The sequence below is a fragment of the Rosa chinensis genome, chromosome 1, assembly GCF_002994745.2.
Source record: "Rosa chinensis cultivar Old Blush chromosome 1, RchiOBHm-V2, whole genome shotgun sequence".
Taxonomy (NCBI): Eukaryota; Viridiplantae; Streptophyta; class Magnoliopsida; order Rosales; family Rosaceae; genus Rosa; species Rosa chinensis.
The window spans coordinates 2,652,263-2,678,493 of record NC_037088.1 but is presented as its reverse complement, the minus strand read 5'-3'; the positions used below and the strand labels follow the sequence as shown (position 1 = coordinate 2,678,493).

Here is a 26,231-nt window from a genome sequence, read left to right as displayed (position 1 = left end):
TATATAATATGCTTGCTGATTTTTATCCATTCTATCTATGCAGTAATGTACGATGTACATTTCCTTATGAACCTTGTTGTTTGAATTGATGTTGCTGTTGTTAGTTTGGTAATAGCAGCAATGATTTAGCTGCTATGCTTTTCTTTTTTTCACTTGTATGGTCAGTCTAAGTGTCCGTATGATCAAGTTTGGCTTTTGTTTTTGGTAGAAAGTTGTGAAATTTCCTTGAAGAGGTAAGGTTCTATGTCCCCCCTCTGTGTTTGTAAATTTTTCTGTTTCATATGAATAAAATGGGGGGATTGGGGGCAGCGGGGGTCTCACTTCCAATGGCTAGACCTCCAGTACTAGTAAATAAAGAATAGAAAATGTCACAGTACTAGTAAAATGAGAAACAATAATGTCGACAAAAATGTTCCAATCTAGAGCTGAGTCTCTATGAATGCCAGGATTGCCAAACCAGATGCCTAAACATCATCATCCAATACATGTTCTTCAGGGAAGTGACTTATGCCTCCTCGACAGCGGACAAAAAGCATACCCACCTGTTCATATTTTTGGAGACCAGAATTATACACCACAAGAAATAACACAAACAGTAACATATGGTTCATGATTCATCTTGCAAATTAAAGATAACAAACCTTATTTAAATGAGACAGAGCCATTGCATCATGTCCTGCTCCACTCATTAATACAGGTACTTCATCCTGAACAGAACCTGTCATTCTCTTGAGCCCAAGATAAGCTGCTGACTTCAGCTTCCAAGTCAGCTCAGAATCGCAAATGACTGCATTTGCATCATGCTGAAAAGGTTCAAAGCATGTAAGGTTATTGTCTTACTTGTTAAGCTACCTGCAAATGATTGACTAGGACATGAAAAGTTCCACACCTTACGATCAATTGTGCACAAAACTGTACGCCTATCACATATTTGATACAATCGGTTAGATAATTCACATACAACAGCTTCACGTCCTATGTCATCAATTGCACGTAAATCTACTGTGAATGTTCCCTGAGATCAAGACGATCATTTTCATTACCCGATTTAGCATTTAATATCAAATTTAGCAATGTCAAGAGATAAACTGCTTGCCTGTCCTGGAATAACATTACTTGCACTTGGCCAAGTCGATATCTCACCAATGGTACAAACGAGTGAAGTTGAAAGTGATTCTAATGAGTAACTTTTGCATTGACCATCAAAAGACAGAAAATCTTGCGGATGCTTACATAGGCTTTCTAACAATACAATGGCTTCCGCAGCAGCAGCCATAGGGTCATGATGCATGGACATTGGAACTGTTCCAGCATGCCCCTGGGAACCTCTCATTGTAACCTACAATGTTGATGTATATTGGACGGCTCAGCCGAAATAAAGTATAATATAATGCCATTGTAGTTTACTAGTTTATACATCAACATCTGTATGATGAAATACAATCTATAATAGGAGCTTTTGTATTCAACTTCTTGGTTCTCTCATGAAATTATACAGAAATTTTCCCTCATGAGATGTGTAGTTTCTCATAAAGATATTGTTCCACTTTTTCCAGGACCTAAAAATCAATATTAGTCCCTTTTTGAATCCTCATGAGTTCCAGACATATATGTGTAGTTGCATTTTTTTTTTTAGGTGAATATATGTGTAGTTGCATAGTACAATTCTCAACTATGGAAACTTTTCTTGTTTGTATGATTAAATGAAACATAATTTAGACATGCACCTATGAAAAGCTGAAACACTTTTGATACCTTTAGTCTTGTCTGTCCAGCTATGCCTTTAACAACTCCAAGAGGAAAACCAACCCATTCCAGTACAGACCCTTGTTCAATGTGAATCTACAACATGAAACAATCAGCAGAGTTTGCAGTCAGAGCCCTAGAAGAACCTATAACATGCATCCATTTTATTGCTGTTTCCACAGAGAATATTCTAATACAGGTTATCAACATAACCAGCGTAGGGCATTATACCTCAACATAACCCCAAACTGACTTTGGGTCATATCTGAGCTGCTGCAAGTGCTCCTCTGTAACTTCAATGGAGTTTTTCTTAAGAGCATCTTGAATTGTCACACCACTGAACAAGGACTATAATCATAAATTAATTGATAAAGAATAGTGTTACAAGTAGATATAAATTAGGATTTATTCGAGGAAACCTTTTATCAGTTATTTGCAGTGCTGAAACTGGTAAAATTCCAGCTATAGCAGCACTTCCTATGAATGTAGACTGAAACCTTTCTCCTTCTTCATCACTAAATGCTATTACCTACAGATGTTGAGCAAAAGCAACATGATATTAGTAGTTAGAATTCTAGCAGAGCCACCAAACAGTAATTTCTGCATACAGTGGAAGAGATTTAGTGAAATGTTTCTTGTGAAGTAGTCAATGATATTTTTCAATGAGCCAATGATATGTTTCCACAAAACCTCAATTTTACACTGACCTCAACCAGCCGCTTTAGGTCTCCCAATTTTCCATCGATACTCAAAACCTTCAATGCAGATACCACAGAAATGATGCCTAAAGACCCATCCAATATCCTGGCATCAACAACAGTATCCTGTTATAACAAATAGATAAAGGGGATGGAACTGTTCATTACTCCTGTTGCTTGTAGTACCAGAGTACAAATTCAGTTAGGAAATTTAGGGGAAAAAAACAGTACCAAATGAGAACCAAGTATTAGAACCTCAGCACTAGCATTTGTACCCTCAACTCGACCATGTACATTTCCCAAGCAATCAACCCACCTGGAAATCAAGACCAAACATGAGCCAAGAATTCCTCAAACACTACTGGTTGGATGCAAACAAACTAGGATTGAAGCTCACGTTCACAAACCAGCATCCTCCATCCATTCGCGGATAAGATTTCCAGCCCTCACAGCTGCTGGGCTCATGAATATCCTCTCAAGATAACCATCACCATCACTTACCTATTGATTCAGACACCAAGCAAAATTCAAGAACAATAACAACAACATATAATGTAACGAGTTAATTCAGTATTAACCTGAATTCAAGTTGGACTAGAAGAGTTCTCTAGAAATTAATCCTTTGACTGGTCTCTATAGATGACTATATTTCTAACCAAATGTTCACCAATTTGAAATCCAATACTTGCAGATTAGATATAAATTACCTTTTTTTCAATGAAAGTTTGAGCTACTCAGGATTGTTGATACAGAAAATAGACAACAGTTGCAATATTATATACAGAAATAACAAATGGGACCTTTCCAAGCTGATGAAGTCTTGCCTCAGCTTCATTTCTCAATTTTTCCTGACACAAGCCCCTCCTCTGTTTCTCTCATCTTTTTCTCCAACACCTATTCACATCATCATCAACAACAAATCAATGCCATGTAAAGATTGAACCTTTATTTACTCAGACCAAAAAAAGATCAAACCTTTACAAAATTAACATGCCAGAGCCATTGATTAATTACCAGAAAATCCAAAACAGGGAGTGATGGATGAAGAGACCAGAAGCAAGAAAGGGCAAGCCAGAGCCAAAACGGAGGTGGGACTAATGGCGGAATGGGTTCTCTGGGAGACACGTGTAACAACTGTTATGGCTGCCTAAAACCCAACTCAGAGAGGCAAGCCACACGCAACTGAAACTCAGTGCAAAAGGAACCTATGATTAGAAGGAACCTATCTTCATACGTGGGATAAAAGAAGCATTCAATTGGGAAAGATGGAGCAAAGATAGAATGGTCTATTTGCCTCCTCGAATTTTATTTTGATTTTCTATTTTCTCTAAAACTCTTTTGCTTCTACTTTTGATTTTTCAAAATTAAATTAGAAATATAAATACTTTAATCATCAATATACATTCAACTACACATGATTTCAGATAACATTTCATATATATATATATTTACATCAAATTTTTTATGTTATCGGACACTCCTGGACCTACAAAATATTCCTCCAGTTTAGTTTATATGCACAGATTCATCATATAATAAGTGAATCCATGGATAATAAAGTAATAAACAATACAACATAAGATGGCTGGGTATAGAAAAAGTTCCATACAATTGCTACATCGTAAAATACTATACATGTTGAACTATAAACATGCTTCCTTGGTTCCTTTAACAACTGCATGAGAACCGTAGGCTCGAAGCAGAAGATGTAAAAAATGAATGGAATTCAAATCATGTATTATAATTTTGTGTTTTGCTTTTTGTATACCCATCGTGTTATAATCATCGGAGACAGAGATAGAAAACAATATTTTTGAGTGAGCTAAAATTCTAACTTAAATTTTGTAAAACAAATCTTTATTGTATATTACCTCTATGTGTACAAAAATAGGGTTATTAAGCATTAATTTGTTGACCGAGTGGATCGAAATCATAACTATGATGGAATTATCCGAATTTTGATACCGAAGCCTAAAATAATGTACTTGTCACATCTAAAGGTCGGTCTCTCAAGGGTACGCTCCAATGACGCCATTACCCTTTGAAGCGTGTGATGAACAAAAATAGGGGTTATTAAGCATTAATCGGTTGACCGAGTTGATCAAAGTCATAACTACGACTGAGTTTTTCAAAATTTGAATCCGAAGCTTAAAATAATGTCCTTGGCATATCTAATGATCTGTGTCTCAGGTGTACGATCCGATGAAGCTCTTCCCCTTTGAAGCTTGTAGTGAACAAAAATAGGGTTATTAAACCCTAATCATTTGACCGACCAATCAACATCATAAAGATGATGGATTATTCCGAATTTTGGACGCGCAAACTAAAAGAATGTACTTGGCACATCTAACGGACAGTTTCTCAAGTGTACCACTCGATGATGATGTTGCCCTTTGAAGCTGGTAGTGAACAAAAATAGGGTTAATGAGCCTTAATTATTTGACCGAGCCAATCGACACATAATGATGACGGATTTTTCCTAATTTTGGATCCGAAACCTAAAATAATGTAGTCGGCACATCTAACAAAAAGTTTCTCAAGTGTACGATCCGATGATGCTCTTGCCCTTTGAAGCTTGTAGTGCACAAAAATAGGGTTATTAAGCCTGAATCATTTGACCGAGCAGATCGATATCATAATGATGACGGATTTTTCAGAATTTTGGATCTGAAGCCTAAAATAATGTAGTTGGCATATCTAACGGAAGGTATCTCGAGTGTAAGTTCCGATGATGCCCATGCAAAAATCTGTTAACCCCTGAGACAGTGAAGGATTGATGCCCATGCAAATTGACAAAGAGACATGGAAAAAAGTGCTTCAGTCCCTTTTATGAGGTGTGGGTTTATACTTGGAGGTGTTACCTGATATTGAAATCCCAAATTTAATTTATTTGGGATTTCAGCTAAGTGCAACCCGAGTACATATAGAAGTGTCATCTAACTCCGCAATTTCTCAGCTGAATATTACAGACGAGATACCTTGTTTTTTTTTATCCTTCTCAAGCAGGCTATAATATTGTGTTGCCTGGACTCAAACATTTTCGTGGCCTCAAATGCATATGGCCTTTTGGAGGTTTTTTTGTATCCTTGCTTGTTTCCCTATTGTCTTGATGGGTCAAGCAAGTAGAAATGGGAAGATCTTTGATTGATTTTAATTTGTCGTCCACCATTGATATTTGTTTTTCGCTGTGCTCAAGGTGGATTGCTTCTACACTATTGCTTAGGCTCTCTAGTCATTTATAGTTAAAAGATGGCAAATTCTTAATGGGCCAACTTACAAACTACCCAAAGAAGAGAAAAAGAATAACCCAGAACAAAGTCCTCTTTGACCAAAAAAAAGAACAAAGTCCTCAACATACATAATTTCCATACAGGGCACTGGGGCAGTTGCCCACAAAAGAGTTCCACCCGAAAATAAATGCAATCTATGACTTTAAGAACTCTATAAATACCGGCTCAATAAAGTCAGCAAGAATGCAAATATGTCACCATGAATCACAAAGGTGTACACCGAGTTTATGTATCCACCAATGCATGCAAGATGAAATAACAGGGCAATCTGGACAAATATTTTTAGGCTCAAATTGTGCACTCTAGAGATCAGGTACCCATCTCTGATTCTCTGTGCAGTCCAAAATGCTGAATGGCTTTTTCAGTACATATGCTAAACGCAGTCTTTCTTAGGCTACAATTTAAGTGAATTCAACGCAATGATTAGTATGATAAATAATTCAATGTGCTATTGATACACTAGCTGATCGCCTATCACTAGTGATGCAGTTTCATGCTTCCCATATCTGTTTCTCCATGAAGATCATTTTCCTGCAAAAGAAAGATTGCATAAGTTGTATATAATACATGTATACTTACACCAGGGATTACTCAGTAGTCACATAATTGATTCAGTTGGATGTCTACCATCTCTTGTACCTCCTTGACCCTTCTTCGTTAACGCTTCGGCTTGGTGCTCACTGAATAACAGTTGCATGGGGATAAGCACATGTGCACAGAAAACATCACCAGCTTTCATATCTCACTAACTAAACAGATAAAATGTCTATGAGACAAAGTAGCAAACTAAGAACTATAAAAAAACTTGCACACAATTGTGAAAACCGGGATGCTTTATGCTTTCATCTGGTTTCCGGTTTCCTTGATTTTGAGTTGATTTTCAATTTGTTGTTGTCTTTCCTAACCTTAGTTGACAGCATCACCTGTAGGTTTCTAATCAGGCTATAGGAAATTGGTTATCATCATTATCCTGCTACCCCACCCCGCATACTTATTCAACATGCACTCCCAACTTTGTAAACATTCCAAATGCATTCCCTCCCTGTTCTTAAATGGCACATGTTATTTCAAATGTTAAAATGTAATCCACCAATTGAAAGTGCCTTCGCATATCATCAAATTATCTTCAAGTCTTTTGCATTACATATATTACTAATAGAGTAATAGGCAATCAACCACAAGTTCTGTAAATGAAACACAGAAAAAACACTACATTGCATTCAGATAAGTGCCAGTGTCTTGCTTGCGCAATCTTCACCCATATCATTATGTTCTGTATCACAAGTTTCTAAAACGTATTTTTTCTTTTCAGAATCTTTACATCTCTAAATCAAATAAACGATTTATAAATAGTAGTTCAGCTAAAACACCCTTGGATATTTTGTTTTAGATCTTTTCATTGGTATGACAACTCCATAGTATCATGCGCAGGCGATTCAACCCTTCTAATCAAATTTGAAATGCAACGTACGATAAACAAGCGATGGGAGATGGATCGTCAACTGGTAGCTCAGAAAATCACCACACTGTTAGATCAAATATGGACTTAACACATATCATCATAAAGTAATTGATGATTAGCTAAATGTCAAACCTAGCTTAACATGGATACAAACTGTAAATCAATACTTGTAACTTAATGAAGCAGTGTATCTATTCATTAAGGTAAGTAATCATATTCTTAGTCTGCAAGAAAGACTACAATGAAGTGTTACATTAGGAATCTAACTAGGAAACCTAAACCGATATGGATAGCTTTAATGGGAAGCTTCTTGAGGGTTAAGTCTCATATATATACAGATGAATTGGTCCCTGATTACTACTGACGTTTTGCATATTGTTCTGTCCATTGAGAAGCAAGTTGGTAAGTAACAGAAGACCATATTCAGTGATCGTGTTTGCAGCTGCATAAGATGGAATCCATGCCAGTGATTGCTGAAGGTAAGCCTTAATCCCTTTTATGTTTGTGTGCATATGTTGTGAGCATGTATATGGTTTTAACAATTGGTATCAGAGCATAGGCTCACAAGTATCAAAATCGTTTTAGGGTTTTGCAAAACAAACACAAAAAAAAAAAAAAAAAAGGTTTTTGCTTTACGGATCAAGTAACTGGTCAGGTAACTGACCATGTAACTGGTCATGTAACTGATCAAGGTAAGTTACTTAAGTCGATTGCTGCATCTGGTTAAATATCAAATTCATGCTTCCGCTGTGATTTTTAGCAGCAAATTGGGGAAAAAGCAAAAACAGGTTTTTCTGTGAAATTGATTTCGATTCATAGCATGATAATTGAGTTTTTGATTGTGCTCAAGAACCCTAGTTGCATTCCCGGCGTGCGTTAGGTTAGAGTAGATGGTGACCGGATGAAATTTACAATTTCTTGATTGTTCTGTGGTTTCTTGGAATCAAATCAATTTTGGTTATGCTTGAATATGCATGTTGAATTGATTGATGATATGGTATAGTATCTGTGATTGTGTAAAATTGCATGAAGAACAAAAATCTCCCAGATTTTGTTTACACATTATTAAAATTGACAGATACGAGAGCTTAATTTTCTTACAATGATGAATCTGGGTAGAATATAAAGTTAAAAGCTCATGGGTTTTGTGGTTTTCTGTTGGCATAAGTGATTATGATGCACAAAGCATTCTTCATTGATGTTGGCAGAAAACAATGATCAGGTAACTGACCATGTAACTGGACAGGTCACTGACCATGTAACTGGTCAGGTAACTAATCAAGTACCTGATCGAGTGACAAAACTGAAATTGTGTTTTGTATTTTAAAACTATGCTTCAGTTTTATCTTCCAAAGAAGTGGTCAAGTATGGTTTTAGAATACAAAACAGCAATATGCATGCTTGATGAAAATAAATTCGGATACTTAGAAATTTTTCTTCTGTCTAAAGATGTGGATAAATTTCTTTGGATAACTTGTTTTCATTGAACATGGCATATTGATAAAGAACTCCAGAATGTTATGCTTCTGCTCAAAAGTGTTGCTTAGCATTGTTTTTTGGTTATGGACTGATATGAATGCAAGTATGGATTGTTTAGGTTTTCTGTATGTTCTTGTTTTGGTTGCTTAAAGCTAAATAAAACGCAGAAAACTTAATGTTATTTTCTTTACAAATTAAGAACTCACATGAATTTTTGTTTTGCTCCTTAGGTAACTCCTACATGAACTTGAACAGTGTCTTGATGTTAACTGGAACCAACTATAGAGCTTGGCTAGATTCTGTAGAGAACTATATGGGAATGCATGAGAATATAGACTATTGCTTTACTGAGGATAAGCCTATATAATTGAATGAAAAGAGCACCAAGAAAGAAACTGACCTTTACAAGAAGTGGCATAGATCCAATAGAATGGCTAAGAATCTCATTCGTACCTCTATGTCCAAGACTGTCAGGGGAAGTATAGAAGAGCCTGAGCTAGCATCAGATTTTCTGGAACTCATAGGTGCTAAGTTTAAAGAGAGTGAAAAGGCAGAAGCAGCTAGACTAACCAAGGAGTTTCATGATTTGAAGTACATGGGTTCAGGGGGAGTTAGAGAACATATTATGAAGATGATCAATATAAATGGCAGACTCAGGGAGCTATTGATGGGGGTTAGGGATGAGCAGGTAGTGCATTATGCACTACATTCCTTACCTAACAGTTTTAGTCATCTAAGAACCAGTTACAATTCACAAAAGGGAAACTGGACTTTAGATGAACTTATATCCATCTGTGTTGATGAGGAAGCTAGGATCAAGGAAGAAAAAGAACTTGCTACAGCCATAAATCTCATAGAGAAGCCTAAGAAGAAAAAGCCCCAGAACAAGCTCAAGCCTACCAAAGCCATAACTAAGAGTTCAACAGCTGCAGTGGCCAAGGAAAACAGGCCATTTAGGTTCAAGTGCTACTTTTGCAAAAGAGTAGGACACATGAAAAAGGACTGCACTGGCTATAAGAACTGGTTAGCCAAAAAGGGTAAGATTTTTTCTAATACAGTTTTTTCTTTAGAAATTAATCTTATAAATGTTGAACCACAGTCTTGGTGGATAGATTCAGGCTCACCTATTCATATTACTAATTCTTTGCAGGGATTCATAAGGAGCAGAATCCCAAAAAGTGATGAAGTGAACCTGTGTGTAGGCAATGGCATGAGAGTGGCAGTCAAGGCTATTGGAACCTTAAAGCTCGATTTAGGATTAGGAAAATTGTTAGTTTTGGACAATGTTTTTTATGTACCTTCCATGAGAAGGAATTTGGTTTCAGTTTCTCTTTTAGTAAAATCTAGTTGTAGACTTGTTGTTATTGATAGTAATGGAATTCTTATTTCTAAAAATTCTGTTCAAATTGGTTCTGGTGTTATCTCGAATGATTATTTACAATTAAGTTGTTCAATGGCTCAACAAGAAATTTTACTTGTTGAAGATAACACAAACAGTACTAGCACTTTAACAGGTGTTAAAAGAACCAAACTAAATGAAAAGTCTGCATTTTTATGGCATAGAAGACTCGGCCATGTTTCAAAAGAGAGACTGAAAATATTGGTGAAAAACAAAATCCTAAATGAACTTGATTTTTCTGATTTAACAGATTGTGTAGAATGTTTTAAGGGAAAAATAACCAACACAAGAAAGAAAACTGCATATAGAAGCCAAAATTTATTAGAACTCATACACACTGATATATGTGGACCATTTAGGCATCAAACTATCTGTGGGAATGTGTATTTTATCACATTCATTGATGACTTTTCTAGATACAGTTATATTTATCTACTTTCAGAAAAGGCACAAGCATTGAAAGCCTTTCAAATCTTTAAGTCTGAGGTAGAAAATCAACTAGAAAAGAAAATCAAAATAGTGAGGTCAGATAAAGGGGGAGAATTCTATGGAAAGTACACTGAATCCGGCTAACAAAAGGGTTCATTTGCCTTGTTGTTGCAAGACAATGGAATTAAAGCTCAATACACAACACCCTATAATCCACAACAGAATGGTGTTGCAGAGAGAAAGAATAGGACTCTTTTGAACATGGTTAGATGCATGATGTGTACAACTGGTTTGCCTAAATTTCTGTGGGGTGAGGCTTTAAAAACTGCAAATTATATTTGCAACAGGACACCTAGCAAAGCCATAGAAAATACTGCTTTTGAGCTTTGGTGTGGCAGGAAACCTAGTCTTCATCACTATCATGTTTGGGGATGTCATGCAGAAGCTAGGATTTATAATCCAAGCTTGAATAAACTTGACCCCAAAACTGTTAGTTGCTATTTTATAGGTTATCCAGATAAATCTAAAGCTATAAATTATATTCTGCTCATCATTCACCTAGAATTTTGAAACACATCAAGTAAAGTTTCTAAGTGAAAAAGTTCACAATACAAACCTTGAGGATTTAACCTCAGATTTTGAGGAAATTGTGTCAGATGAGAATATAAGTGTAGCATTGCCTTTAGAACAAGATGTAACTGATCATGTCACTGGTCACGTAACTGACCATGTCACTGACCAAGTAACTGTACCTGGTCGAGTAACTGACCATGTCACTAACCAAGTCACTGACCATGTCACTGACCAAGTCACTGCCCATGTCACTGACCAAGTAACTGTGCCTGGTCAAGTCACTGCCCATGTCACTGACCATGTAACTGTACCTGGTCAAGTCACTGCCCATGTAACTGAACCTCAAAATCCTCCAGTGGCTCTGCCTAGAAGATCACAGAGAGCAAGAAAACCAACTTATGGGGGGGAAGAGAGTGACTACATTGTTTATCTGCAAAAAGCAGAAATTGAAATGGACTGTGCAGAGGACAATGATCCAACTACATTTAATCAGGCCATTGAAAGTAGTGAATCTCATCAATGGCAGCTAGCAATGGAAGCAGAAATTAATTCCATGAGTCAAAATGCAGTTTGGGAATTAGTTGAACCTGACCCCAACCAGAAGCCTATAGGTTGTAAATGGGTTTTCAAAACCAAAAGAGATGCAAATGGCAATGTAGAGAGACATAAAGCAAGGTTAGTTGCCAAGGGTTTTACACAGAAAGAGGGCATTGGCTTTACTGAGACTTTTTCTCTAGTTTCTACAAAAGACTCGTTTAGGATAATCATGGCTTTAGTGGCTCATTTTGATATGGAGCTGCACCAGATGGATGTTAAAACAGCGTTCTTGAATGGTGAACTAGATGAAGTGATTTATATGAGGCAGCCAGAAGGGTTTGTACAAGCTGGAAGTGAAAATTTAGTGTGTAAGTTAAGAAAATCAATTTATGGCCTAAAACAAGCTTCTAGACAGTGGTACAAGAAATTTGATTATGTGATTTCTACTTTTGGATTTACAGAAAATCTTGTTGATGAGTGTGTTTATTTGAAGACTGTTGGGAACAATTTTATTTTTCTGGTACTCTATGTGGATGATATACTTTTAGCTAGCAGTAACATTAAACTGCTTAAAGATACCAAGAGTTTTCTGTCAAAAAATTTTGACATGAAAGACTTAGGAGAAGCATCCTATGTACTAGGTATTGAGATTAATTAAAAGAGATAGAGCACAGAGACTACTTGGTTTGTCTCAACAGAATTATGTTACCAAAATTCTAAAGAGATTTGGTATGGAGAAGTGTGCAACTGGAGAAGTCCCCATGTCCAAAGGAGATAAACTAACCAAGAAGCAAAGTCCCAATAGTGATGTTGAAAAGGAAAATATGGAATCAAAGCCTTATGCCAGACTTGTAGGAAGTCTCATGTATGCACAAGTCTGCACTAGGCCTGACTTGTCTTTTGCAGTAGGGATTTTGTCAAGATTTCAATCTAATCTAGGCCATGAACATTGGGTAGCTGGGAAGAAAGTGTTGAGATACCTGCAGAGAACTAAAAGCCACATGCTAGTTTATAGGCAAGTGGAGGATCTGAAACTTATTGGATTCTCAGACTCGGATTTTGCAGGGAATTATCCAGACTCCAAGAAGTCGACTTGTGGATATGTGTTCATGCTTGCAGGAGGTGCTATTGCTTGGAAAACCATGAAACAAACACTTGTTTCAACTTCTACTATGCAAGCTGAATTTATTGCAGTACAGTGGTGTTCACCTGGTCAGTTGCTGACCAAAGAATTTATGCTCAACAACCCTTAGATTTACATCCAAGGGTAGAAAACAAAACACCTCAACTTAATAATAATTTTCTCTGCCATTGGATGTAAATCCAAGGGTGGTTGAGCATTATTTTCTTGGTCAATAACTGACCAGGTGAACATTTTCGTATTGCAGTATATGAAACTGTGTGTGAAGGACTTTGGATTAGGAATTTTCTCATGCAGACCAAAGTATTGAGTCACATTGTGGCTGGAACACTTGTGATTTATTGTGACAATGAGGCTGCAGTTTTCTTTAGCAAGAACAGTAAAAGGTCAAATAATTCTAAACACATTGATCTAAAGTATTACAGTGTTAGAGAAAGAGTAAAGCATGGTGAAATAGTTGTTTTGAGTATTGACACAAATTCACAGTTAGCAGATCCTTTCACCAAGGCCTTGTCAGTAGCAGCATTCCAGAAGCATACAACAAGCATTGGAGTTTTAGCTAATTTAGATGCTTAGGTTCAGTAGAGTTAGTCCAGTTGGAGCAATTTAAAATTTTAAGGTTCTTGAGTTCTTGTATTTTCAGTTGTGATATTTTTGACTTTTGTTTATCACAACTTATTTGTCATGGCAGTTTATTATTATCAATAAAATTTCGAGGTATTTCCAAATATGATTTTGCTGCAGCTTTATTGTTTTATTTTGGAAATTATCATCTTGTTTTGAATGTCATACTTGCTATCAGATGGCTTAAATCATGTACAGCATGATGCTAAGGTTCAAGCAATGTTTTAAGCCATCAGTGTTCAGAAAAATTGCTTGAGTTTCTGGTTTTAGAAACGTAAAGTAGGACCTAATATATGTTTACTTGTTGATACACATTAACATATATTGTATCACTTCTGGTTTGACATATGTGGATTGCAGGAACTTATGGTTGTGGTTTTGAAACTCTGCATTTTTGTTAAAATGTATACTGTTTCTTGCTCTGCAAAAGTAACTGTGATCTGACCATGTTGGAATGGATTTTCGATTTGAGTTTGTCATCTGGCGCGCACTTCAGTAAGTTAAGTAGGTTTTGATGTTATCTGGTGCAATTCATCGAGTATGATATGTGTGAGTCCAAGGGGGAGATTGTTAGATCAAATATGGACTTAACACATATCATCATAAAATAATTGATGATTTGCTAAATGTCAAACCTAGCTTAACATGGATACAAACTGTAAATCAATACTTGTAACTTAATGAAGCAGTGTATCTATTCATTAAGGTAAGTAATCATATTCTTAGTCTGCAAGAAAGACTACAATGAAGTGTTACATTAGGAATCTAACTAGGAAACCTAAACCGATATGGATAGCCTTAATGGGAAGCTTCTTGAGGGTTAAGTCTCATATATATACAGATGAATTGGTCCCTGATTACTACTGACGTTTTGCATATTGTTCTGTCCATTGAGAAGCAAGTTGGTAAGTAACAGAAGACCATATTCAGTGATCGTGTTTGCAGCTGCATAAGATGGAATCCATGCCAGTGATTGCTGAAGGTAAGCCTTAATCCCTTTTATGTTTGTGTGCATATGTTGTGAGCATGTATATGGTTTTAACACACACTTCAGATCTGATGTCTTCAAGCCAAGGACGACTTCCCAGATATCGAAACGATTGCACGTGCACGGCATGTGCCAGTAAAACAGATTTACTTCCCAACTGTATTGCACGTGCTGTTAATCCCCCAGTTGGATACCCACCTCAAGTGGTCAGCAGACATTCTGGAAGATGAAATCTAAATAAGCACAGAGAACGATATTAATGACAACATCCATAAAATCAGCAATATTACTCTATTTCAGCCAGGTCATTAAACAATATGAGATCAATATATGACAAGACATTATACCGGTAGTTTCATAATGCTGGACGGGCGAGGAGACATTGACCGAGGAGATGGATGCCTCAGACGATATTCTGCCAGCCTTCTTTCATTTCTTTCTTGACTTAGTTGGAAATGCAATGCAACCAACTCCTGTTCTAGTTCGGAAACTGTCACCTCCACTGCAGTAATAATGCTTAGGAGAATAGGAGCTCTTGAGCCTGTACATATGTTTTATGTAACAGAAGATTAAAAAATAAATGATTTATATCAAACATTAAGTGGACAATGTCACATTGCTCGATCGCAAACTTCATATTAGTCCACTATGAATCCAAAAGTCCTAAAATTTACAAAATGTCGATTTTAGGACTTTCACTCGCTTGTTGAGCTGATGATTTAGGAAATGCTGAAATAGAGAGGATAAATTAAACAATGTTTAGAAAACATACATTGTAAGGAAGGCATGCTGGACTGGAGAATTTAGTAGCATTTTTCTCAATTGCATTTTCCAGAATAGCACGTAGCTCTATTTCTTCAAGCAGCTGCTGTTCCAATCTTTGTACCTATAGTAGAAGCACATCCATTGGTGACACTATGGCAAAGATGTCCTTAAATATATAACAGCTCTAAGATACTGGAGGAGATTCGAACAATCAGACGCTCATTAGGTGGAATATGAGGAATTTCACGACAGTTCAAAGACAATACAGGATTGCTAAAAATGGGTCTAGCATACCAATAAATACCGTATTGAATTTGAATCCCTCTAGTTGATGCAATTACACAACTGCCTCCTAACTAACACATCTTATTGAATTTAAAATAAATTCCTTTGTCATGTACTATTATTCCTAAACTTTCACATGAACCCCTTACAAATGCAAACAGAATAGTAGAAAAGAGACGCATAATTTGCTTGTTGCTTCCAGGGAAAAAGCTCACATCCTATTCAAGCTGGAACTCGTCGGGTATGAACTTTTATTGCAGGATCCAAGTCGTTCAATACCTTCATCAAGATTACTCACCCAAAAATCAAACAAAATACCAAATTTAGGAACTGTAGTTTGACCACTAAAGAAAAACCAAACATACTACAGACAATGAATAAAGTTATATGTAGTTAGTATTTTGGACCAAGTTACGCATAATCCATAAGCAACAAAGATTTTGCTAGAACGTGCTACGACACACATGATTTCCTCAAATTCCAAAGATTTCAGCTCTAGAAATTCTCAGCGGATTCGGAATGCAAATTCCTAGAAGAGAGAGTCCATGTCCTGAATTTACTAAACTAGCCTGGAAATATCTTTATTAAATAACAGTAGACTTCACTCGCAAATGAATAGCACAAATTCATTCATTTCCAGATCAATCGAATTCACGTGGTTCCCAACAGAACATTTTAGCAATTCGAAAGCATTTGCCTGGAAGATGTGCACCGTTACTTACCTTTGACAACGAGTCATCTTTCACAACCTCTGACTGAAATTCAGAATCACATGAGATGCTAGAATGAGAACATTTACAGAGAGAATTACTTCTGCAAAATGCAACCAAAGAACAAAGAAGAAATCATTACAAAGGAAAAGCTCAGAGATCCCCTGCATATATAACTAAAACAAGAAAGAGTAACTACAAAGAACAAGAATTCAGCCTTACTGGCTCAACTTGGTTTGCACAATCGGTGAGTCACACATCATCCTGCGATCATGGGGTTTGGCTTTAACCACATAAAGCAAATCCTCCAAATGCCGAAACAGCTTGGCTTCTGGTACTAGAAGACCAGAAGCTATACGCAGGTACAAACAAGCTTTCGTAAATCCTGCAAATCCACTTCAAAGGTAAAACATCTGGCTCTTTTGCATATAAAAATTTAGAAACTTCAAGATGCTTTGTGTCTGACTATCTTAGTACGTATAAATTGGAGACACCCCTCATGGAATGCAGAACTAGAAAAAGGAATGTACACTTGTGAGGCCACATAACGACAAGCAATCTCATGAATGCTTTATTAGAAAGTTTAGGCATTATGTCTACTTGATTGATACTGCATTACAGAGGATGGAAAAGAAGAGGCCAACGATACTGCTAATCAAATGTTAAGGTTAATCTTGTTATTTTAGGAACCAAGCACAAAATGTTTTCTAGCTTTACTGCTACTTCCATCAATAACAGTAAGTTTTAGGCATCATCAAAATCAGACTTCCTTAACAAATGACCCAAGACTGAAATAACTATCAGAAATACAATTGAGGACTATAGATGAAGATTGAGTCCACATTTCAGAGAGCTCACTCTCCATGTTGTTTGCCGCAAAAGGGTGGGGTTTATGGTGCAAAACAAAGTTAAGCTTAGCTCTATAGCAGACCAAAAATTTCCAACAAGACAAACTGAAGAGAATCATTCACCGGATGAACCTCTAAGATTACTATCGAAGAGGGTCTGAAGCTTTCAAGTTTTTTAGTCCATAAAAAGTAATTAGGACTAATCTCCTACGCTCTTTGGTTAAACTCTCAACTCCATCCTTAACTTTAAACTAACTGCTAAGCCAACATACGGTCTTAGCTATAAGAACACTTCCTCAGTAATGGTCTTACAGTTCACAGAGATGGAAGTCCTACCTTTTCAGTTTGACATAATTAAGCTAATGAAATCAAAAAGGTATTCTGTACTACCTTCTGGAATCTAGAGTAATCAATGAACCCTCACCTGCCGTACAATTGTATTGTGAAATTTTGCCTTTTACTTCCAAATATAATTATCCTGATAGTATTAGATAACAAATTCTACATAGTGTTGTTGCATACTAAATGTCGGTGAATTACTAGCATCATAAGTAGGAGATTTGACGGTAACAAATCAAAACCATGAAGCAATTTAATTAGTTTCAATCCATAAACAAATTGGTTTTTACCAGAATAGCATTAGGCATGTGTCTTATTAAGATGATGCAACAAATTGGTTTCTCGCACTGAACGCATTTGTCTTGATTGAACCAGAGCCTTCTCTAACCAATTATATTGGGGAAGAAGAACCTACTCTTTTCCTTCGCATGGCATCTCCAGATTCATCTCACACGGGTGAGGATTCCGATCCAACCAAAGGGTCAGCCGGTTACATAATTCAACGGTCATGATCACTTTATATCTCTATCTAACCCCTCTGATGCTATTTTAACCGATCTCATGCGCGCCACGTGACCAACAGTGCTCTCGCCACACGCAGCACGATAGAATTTTCGGAAAAAAAAAAGGTACAACTATGTGTATGACTAATTTTGTACAATCATGTTCCACTTTGCTACTAGAGAATACTCCCAGAAACGACCTAGGAGGACAGCGGAGAAGGGAGACTCTTCAAAGTCTTTACTCATTGGATTTCTATCTAACCCACACTTGTAAATTGGGTTGATGTTGCATGACGACTTGGAATATTCTGGACAAATAAATCTAACCACGCGGCTCAACCTTAGACTTGCTATAAATTCAACTTGTGCTCAGCATCCTATGCATCTGCAACTAAAGGCCTGAAAATAATGGATATCTATGTTTACTTTAACCCGATCTCTCGCCTCATTCTTCACTTCTTGCTCTTGTTATTTTTGGCATCTTCGTGCCTAAGCAATAGCAGTGTCGTGGTGGGATCATGCATGGAGGAAGAGAGGCGAGCACTTCTCAGCTTTAAACAAGATCTCAGTGATCCATCTGGTAAGCTTTCTTCTTGGGCTGGTCACGAATGCTGCCAATGGACAGGGATTTCATGCAACAACCGCACTGGTCATGTTGCAACGGTTGACCTCCGTAATACATATCCATACACCCGTGGTGATGATCAGTGGAACACCACGGAGTATCTTCAATCTTTTTTGGGGGGTAAGTTAATTAATCCTTCTTTGCTTGGCTTGAAACATTTGAGTTACTTAGACTTGAGCTCGAATGATTTTCAAGGGACTCACATTCCCAAGTTTATTGGGGAGCTTACAAGTCTGAGATATCTCAATTTTTCAAGTTTCCTGTCTTTGTGTTCAGTTGCGGGAGAGATTCCTTCTTCCCTTGGTAACCTCTCAAACTTGAACTATCTTGACCTCGGTTCTAGTTATTCTCTTTCTTCCAAAAACTTGAATTGGCTTTCTCATCTCTCTTCCCTAAAATACCTCAATCTTAGAGGTGTGAACCTTAGCAGCATAGGAGTTAGTTGGCTACATGAGGTTAACATGCTTCCTTCACTCTTAGAGTTGCATTTGTCTAGTTGCGAAATTGGTGGAAACCAGCTTCCACTCTCCATGACTACAATTAACTTCACATCACTTTTGGTCCTTGATATGTCATTGAATAGTATTAATTTTTCATATCCTAAATGGATGTTTAATCTTACTAGCCTTACAAAAGTTGATCTGAGTGGGAATTCTTTCAGTGGCCCCTTTCTTGATGAATTTTTAAGACTCAAATCTCTAGAACACCTTGACTTACGGACTGTAGGACTCAAAGGTCAATTTCCCAAATTTAGTGGAAATTTGTGTAGGCTCAAGTCATTAAGTCTTGCATCTAGTCAAATTGATGGGGGGATTGAAGAGTTTTTGAGTGGTTTCTCAAATTGTTCATTTAATAGAATGGAGTCACTAGATTTGTATGGCTGTGGGCTGGTAGGCAAATTGCCAAGTTCATTGGGAATGCTGAGAAGCCTGCAGCATCTCGATCTCAGCTCCAACTCTTTCTGGGGATCCATTCCAGAATTTATTATCAGCAATTTATCATCATCCCTGAAGACACTTGATCTTAGTGGTAATATTTTCAACGGTTCCATTCCTCAAAGTTTGGGAAAACTTTCTCAGCTAGTGAGCCTTGATCTATCTTATAATTCATGGGAAGGAAATTTAACCGAAGCCCATTTCATAAATCTCACAAAATTAGAGTCTTTTGTAGTTAGCACAGCCCCACCTGTGCCCATCATTTTCAATTTGATTGATTATGAATGGATTCCTCCTTTCAAGCTCCACCACATTGAAATGCACAACTGCCGAGTAGGCCCCGGCTTCCCTGTATGGCTTCAATCTCAAACTGAGCTCGAGTCAGTCTCACTTGTGAATGCTGGACTCTCGGGTGCAATACCAGAGGAATGGCTCTTTAAGATATCTGCCCAGATCCATGGGTTGGATTTATCTTCCAATCAAATAAGTGGAAAGCTTCCATTCCGATTCAACTCTTTTCCGAATCTGGGTTCCATAGTTTTGAGCCATAATCAATTTGATGGCACTATTCCATCATCTATTTGTAACATTCAATCTCTATATGAACTTGCTCTGAATAACAATCAGTTATCCGGAGAATTCCCTAAAGAATGGAGTTTGTGGAGCAACATACAAATTGTGGATGTCTCAAACAACAATATGTCTGGTAATATTCCAAGCTCAATGGGCATTCCAAGTTCTCTTTATATACTGAATACAGACAACAATCAATTTAGCGGAGAAATTCCTTCTGCCTTGCAAAATTGCTCATTATTGGACAGACTTTATCTTGGAGGCAACAAATTTACTGGAAGCATACCTTCTTGGATAGGATCAAAAGTATCCACATTCACAGTGCTGCAATTGCGATCAAACTCTTTAAGTGGACATATTCCTCATCATTTGTGCAGTCTTCCTATCCTTCAGATCCTAGACCTTAGTCACAATAGATTTTCAGGGACTATTCCCAACTGTTTGAATAAATTGACTTCTTTAATCTATAGTAGGGATGGGCGCTGGATCTACTCTAGTGATTTTGAGGTAATAACTGTGACTGTAAAAGGAAGAGCAAGTGAATACTTCTCTGACAATGAGATGCTTCTAACCATTATTGATTTTTCGCATAATGATTTAGAAGGTGAAATTCCTGAAGAAATCAGCAGTCTCGTTCGATTAGCTACATTAAACTTGTCCATTAATCAATTAAGAGGAAATATCCCCTCAAAAATTGGAAACTTGCACTTGCTTGAAACACTTGACCTCTCCCAGAACCAGCTTTCAGGACAGATTCCACAAAGTCTCGCTTCTCTGACCTTCTTATCTCACTTGAACTTGTCTTGCAACAAGTTGACCGGAAGAATTCCTTCGGGCAACCAACTTCAGACGCTCGATGATTCATCTATTTATGAGGGCAATCCTTCACTCTGTGGATTTCCTCTTTCAAATTGCACAGAAGATGGAGGCAACATGCATGAGCCTCATGAAGCGGATGATGAAAAGCTTGGTTTATATACCAGCGTGGTGCTTGGCTTTATCATAGGCTTTTGGAGTGTTTGTGGCACATTGATATTGAAGAAGTCATGGAGGTATGCTTATTTTCAATTTTTTGACCACATCAAAGAGAAAGTAGCACTAGCAATTGCATTGAAAGTAGCTCGTTTGAAAGCCGCAAGGCAGTGATCGGAAACAAAACAAAAAGAAAGCAGTAGCTATATAATATACTTTCTGATTTTTATCTATTCTATCTATGCAGTAATGTATGTACATTTCCTTATGAACCTTGTTGTTTGATTAGATGTTGCTGTTATTATTTTGGTAATAGCAGCAATGATTTAGCTGCTATGCTTTTCTTTTTTCACTTGTATGGTCAGTCTGAGTGTCCGTATTATCAAGTTTGGCTTTTATTTTTGATAGAAAGTTGTGAGTGTCCGTATTATCAAGTTTGGCTTTTGTTTTTGATAGAAAGTTGTGAAATTTCCTTGAAGAGGTAAGGTTTTATGTCCCCCTCTTGGTTTGTAAATTTTTCTGTTTCATATGAATAAAATGGGGGGATTGGGGGGCGCTGGCCCGGGGTCGCACTTCCATTGGCTAGACCTCCAGTACTAGTAAATAAAGAATAGAAAATATCACAGTACTAGTAAAATGAGAAACATTATGCAGGGGCTTCACATTGCAGAGTAAATATGATCCCTTAATTTTAGGTTTGTACTTGACAAAAGAATTGTCACATACAAGACCCATCATTCGTCACATACTAGATTATTGAGATTTCTCCTATATATACAGTAATGTCGAAAAAAAATGTTCCAATCTAGAGCTGAGTCTCTATGAATGCCAGGATTGCCAATCCAGATGCCCAAACATCATATCATCTAATACATGTTCTTCAGGGAAGTGACTTATGCCTCCTCGACAGCGGACAAAAAGCATACCCACCAGTTCATATTTTTGGAGACCAGAATTATACACCACAGGAAATAACAAAAATAGTAACATATGGTTCATGATTCATCTTGCAAATTAAAGATAACAAACCTTAGTTAAATGAGACAGAGCCATTGCATCATGTCCTGCTCCACTCATTAATACATGTACTTCATCCTGAACAGAACCTGTCATTCTCTTGAGCCCAAGATAAGCTGCTGACTTCAGCTTCAAAGTCAGCTCAAAATCGCAAATGACTGCATTTGCATCATGCTGAAAAGGTTCAAAGCATGTAAGGTTACTATCTTACTTTTTAAGCTACCTACAAATGATTGACTAGGACATGAAAAGTTCCACACCTTACGATCAATTGTGCACGAAACTGAACGCCTATCACATATTTGATACAATCGGTTAAATAATTCACATACAACAGCTTCACGTCCCATGTCATCAATTGCACGTAAATCTACTGTGAATGTTACCTGAAATCAAGAACATCATTTTCATTACCCGATTTAGCATTTAATATCAAATTTAGCAATGTCAAGAGATAAACTTCTTGCCTGTCCTGGAATAACATTACTTGCACTTGGCCAAGTCGATATCTCACCAACAGTACAAACGAGTAAGTTGAAAGTGATTCTAATGAGAAACTTTTGCATTGACCATCAAAAGACAGAAAATCTTGAGGATGCTTACATAGGCTTTCTAACAATACAATGGCTTCTGCAGCAGTAGCCATAGGGTCATGACACATGGACATTGGAACTGTTCCATGTTTATGTATATTGGACGGCTCAACCGAAATAAAGTATAATATAATGCCATTGTAGTTTACTACTTTATACATCAACATCTGTATGATGAAATACAATCTATAATTGGAGCTTTTGAATTCAACTTCTTGGTTCTCTCATGAAATTATACATAAATTTTCCCTTATGAGACGTGTAGTTTCTCATAAAGATATTGTTCCACTTTTTCCAGGACCTAAAAATCAATATTAGTCCCTTTTTTAATCCCATGAGTTCCAGACATATATGTGTAGTTGCATAGTACAATTCTCAACTACGGAAATTTTTCTTGTTTGTATGATTAAATGAAACATAATTTAGACATGCACCTATGAAAAGCTGAAACACTTTTGATACCTTTAGTCTTGTCTGTCCAGCTATGCCTTTAACAACTCCTAGAGGAAAACCAACCCATTCCAGTACAGGCCCTTGTTCAATGTGAATCTACAACATGAAACAATCAGCAGAGTTTGCAGTCTGAGCACTAGAAGAACCTATAACATGCATCCATTTTATTGCTGTTTCCACAGAGAATATTCTAATACAGGTTATCAACATAATCAGCGTAGGGCATTATACCTCAACATAACCCCAAACTGACTTTGGGTCATATCTGAGCTGCTGCAAGTGCTCCTCTGTAACTGCAATGGAGTTTTTCTTAGGAGCTTCTTGGATTGTCACACCACTGAACAAGGACTATAATCATAAATTAATTGATAAAGAATAGTGTTACAAATAGATATAAATTAGGATTTATTCGAGGAAACCTTTTATCAGTTATTTGCAGTCCTGAAACAGGTAAAATTTTAGCTATAGCAGCACTTCCTATGAATGTAGACTAAAACCTTATTCCTTCTTCATCACTAAATGCTATTACCTACAGATGTTGAGCAAAAGAAACATGATATTAGTAGTTAGAATTCTAGCAGAGCCACCAAACAGTAATTTCTGCATACAGTGGAAGAGATTTAGTGAAATGTTTCTTGTGAAGTAGTCAATGATATTTTTCAATGAGCCAATGATATCTTTCCATAAAACCTCAATTTTACACTGACCTCAACCGCCCACTTTAGTTCTCCCAATTTTCCATCGATACTCAAAACCTTCAATACAGATACCACAGAAATGATGCCTAAAGACCCATCAAATATCCCGGCATCAACAATAGTATCCTGTTATAACAAATAGATAAAGGGGATGGAACTGTTAATTACTCCTGTTGTTTGTAGTACCAGAGTACAAATTCAGTTAGGAAATTTATGGGAAAAGAACAGTACCAAATGAGAACCAAGTATTAGAACCTCAGCACTAGCATTTGTACCCTCAACTCGACCATGTACATTTCCCAAGCAATCAACCCACCTGGAAATCAAGACCAAACATGAGCCAAGAATTCCTCAAACACTACTGTTTGGATGCAAACAAATTAGGATTGAAGCTCACGTTCTCAAACCAGCATCCTCCATCCATTCGAGGATAAGACTTCCAGCCCTCACAGCTGCTGGGGTCATGAATATCCTCTCAAGATAACCATCACCATCACTTACCTATTGATTCAGACACCAAGCAAAATTCAAGAACAATAACAACAACATATAATGTAACAAGTTAATTCAGTATTAACTTGAATTCAAGTTGGACTAGAAGAATTCTCTAGAAATTAATCCTTTGACTGGTCTCTATAGATGACTATATTTCTAACTAAATGTTCACCAATTTGAAATCCAATACTTGGTACTTTTCAGAAATCGGATTCAGTCTTGCAGATTGGAAATAAATTACTTTTTTTCAATGAAAGTTTGAGCTACTCAGGATTGTTGATACAGAAAATAGACAACAGCTGCAATATTATATACAGAAATAACAAATGGGACCTTTCCAAGCTGATGAAGTCTTGCCACAGCCTCATCTCTCAATATTTCCTGATACAAATCCCCTCCTCTGTTTCTCTCATCTTCTTGTCCAACACCTATTCACATCATCATCAACAACAAATCAATGCCATGTAAAGATTGAACCTTTATTTACTCAGACCAAAAAAAGATCAAACCTTTACAAAATCAACATGCCAGAGCCATTGATTAATTACCAGAAAATCCAAAACAGGGAGTGATGGGTGAAGAGACCAGAAGCAAGAAAGGGCAAGCCAGAGCCAAAACGGAGGTGGGACTAATGGCGGAATGGGTTCTCTGGGAGACACGTGTAACCACTGTCATGGCTGCCTAAAACCCAATTCAGAGAAGCAAGCCACACGCAACTGAAACTCAGTGCTAAGCTTTGTACTCCTTTATAAGGTTTGGTCTCTGTGATTGTTTGTGGTTATGGGGATTGGTAACGGCTGGAGGTGGCTCTGATGTAAGGGCCCACTCGGAGATGTGTGGGGCATCGGGTGACGTGGCAGACTCTTGGTTGTAATATGTGGAGGGGAGCCATGCAAGATGCGAGTGCTGGGTAATAACTTAGAAGGAACCTATGATTCAGGAGTCAGTGCTGTCATACGTGAGATAAAAGAAGAAGCATTCAATTGGGAAAGATGGAGCAAAGATAGAATGGTCTATTTGCCTCTTCGAATTTTATTTTGATTTTCTAATTTCTCTGAAACTCTTTTGCTTCTACTTTTGATTTTTCAAAATTAAATTAGAAATATAAATACTTTAATCATCAATATACATTCAACTGTCAAATGATTTCAGATAACATTTCATATATATATATATATATATATTTACATCAAATTTTTTATGTTATCGGACACTTTTATGTTATCGGACACTCCTGGACCTACAAAATATTCCTCCAGTTTAGTTTATATGCACAGATTCATCATATAATAAGTGAATCCATGGATAATAAAGTAATAAACAATACAACATAAGATGGCTGGGTATAGAAAAAGTTCCATGCAATTGCTACATCGTAAAATACTATACATGTTGAACTATAAACATGCTTCCTTGGTTCCTTTAAAAACTGCATGAGAACCGTAGGCTCGAAGCAGAAGATGTAAGAAATGAATGGAATTCAAATCATGTATTATAATTTTGTGTTTTGCTTTTTGTATACTCATCGTGTGATAATCATAAGAGACAGAGATAGAAAACAATATTTTTGGGTGAGCTAAAATTCTAACTTAAATTTTGTAAAACAAATCTTTATTGTATATTACCTCTATGTGTAAAAAAATAGGGTTATTAAGCTTTAATTTGTTGACTGAGTGGATCGAAATCATAACTATGATGGAATTGTTCGAATTTTGATACCGAAGCCTAAAATAATGTACTTGTCACATCTAAAGGTCGGTCTCTCAAGGGTACGCTCCAATGACGCCATTATCCTTTGAAGCGTGTGATGAACAAATATAGGGGTTATTAAGCATTAATCGGTTGACTGAGTTGATCAAAGTCATAACTACGACTGAGTTTTTCAAAATTTGAATCCGAAGCCTAAAATAATGTCCTTGGCATATCTAATGATCGGTGTCTCAGATTTAAGATCCGATGAAGCTCTTCCCCTTTGAAGCTTGTAGTGAACAAAAATAGGGTTATTAAACCCTAATCATTTGACCGACCAATCGACATCATAAAGATGATGGATT

At 36.9% G+C, this 26,231-nt stretch overlaps 1 protein-coding gene across 4 annotated transcripts; it reads right to left on the bottom strand.

The window, feature by feature from the left end:
• Positions 1 to 301: 301 nt before the first annotated feature.
• LOC112177994 (allantoate deiminase 2-like) lies at positions 302 to 25,117 on the bottom strand. 4 transcript variants are annotated; one of them, XM_040512665.1, is made up of 11 exons: positions 24,726 to 25,117; positions 24,511 to 24,605; positions 24,080 to 24,183; positions 23,914 to 23,998; positions 23,692 to 23,808; positions 23,216 to 23,332; positions 22,994 to 23,080; positions 1,097 to 1,339; positions 890 to 1,015; positions 642 to 803; positions 302 to 542 (listed from the first exon to the last, which is right to left on the bottom strand). In XM_040512665.1, exons 1-11 carry the CDS (start codon positions 24,850 to 24,852, stop codon positions 465 to 467), a joined length of 1,341 nt encoding a protein of 446 aa, XP_040368599.1. In that variant the 5' UTR covers positions 24,853 to 25,117; the 3' UTR covers positions 302 to 464. The 4 variants fall into 4 exon arrangements, 1 of the variants encoding a protein (XP_040368599.1); XR_005804630.1 differs by lacking the exons at positions 302 to 542; positions 642 to 803; positions 890 to 1,015; ... (5 more) ...; positions 24,511 to 24,605; positions 24,726 to 25,117 and adding exons at positions 1,756 to 1,842; positions 1,978 to 2,083; positions 2,166 to 2,275; ... (3 more) ...; positions 3,152 to 3,338; positions 3,459 to 3,697 and having other exon boundaries at positions 1,203 to 1,339; XR_005804629.1 differs by lacking the exons at positions 302 to 542; positions 642 to 803; positions 890 to 1,015; ... (5 more) ...; positions 24,511 to 24,605; positions 24,726 to 25,117 and adding exons at positions 1,756 to 1,842; positions 1,978 to 2,083; positions 2,166 to 2,275; ... (3 more) ...; positions 3,245 to 3,338; positions 3,459 to 3,695 and having other exon boundaries at positions 1,203 to 1,339.
• Positions 25,118 to 26,231: the final 1,114 nt, after the last annotated feature.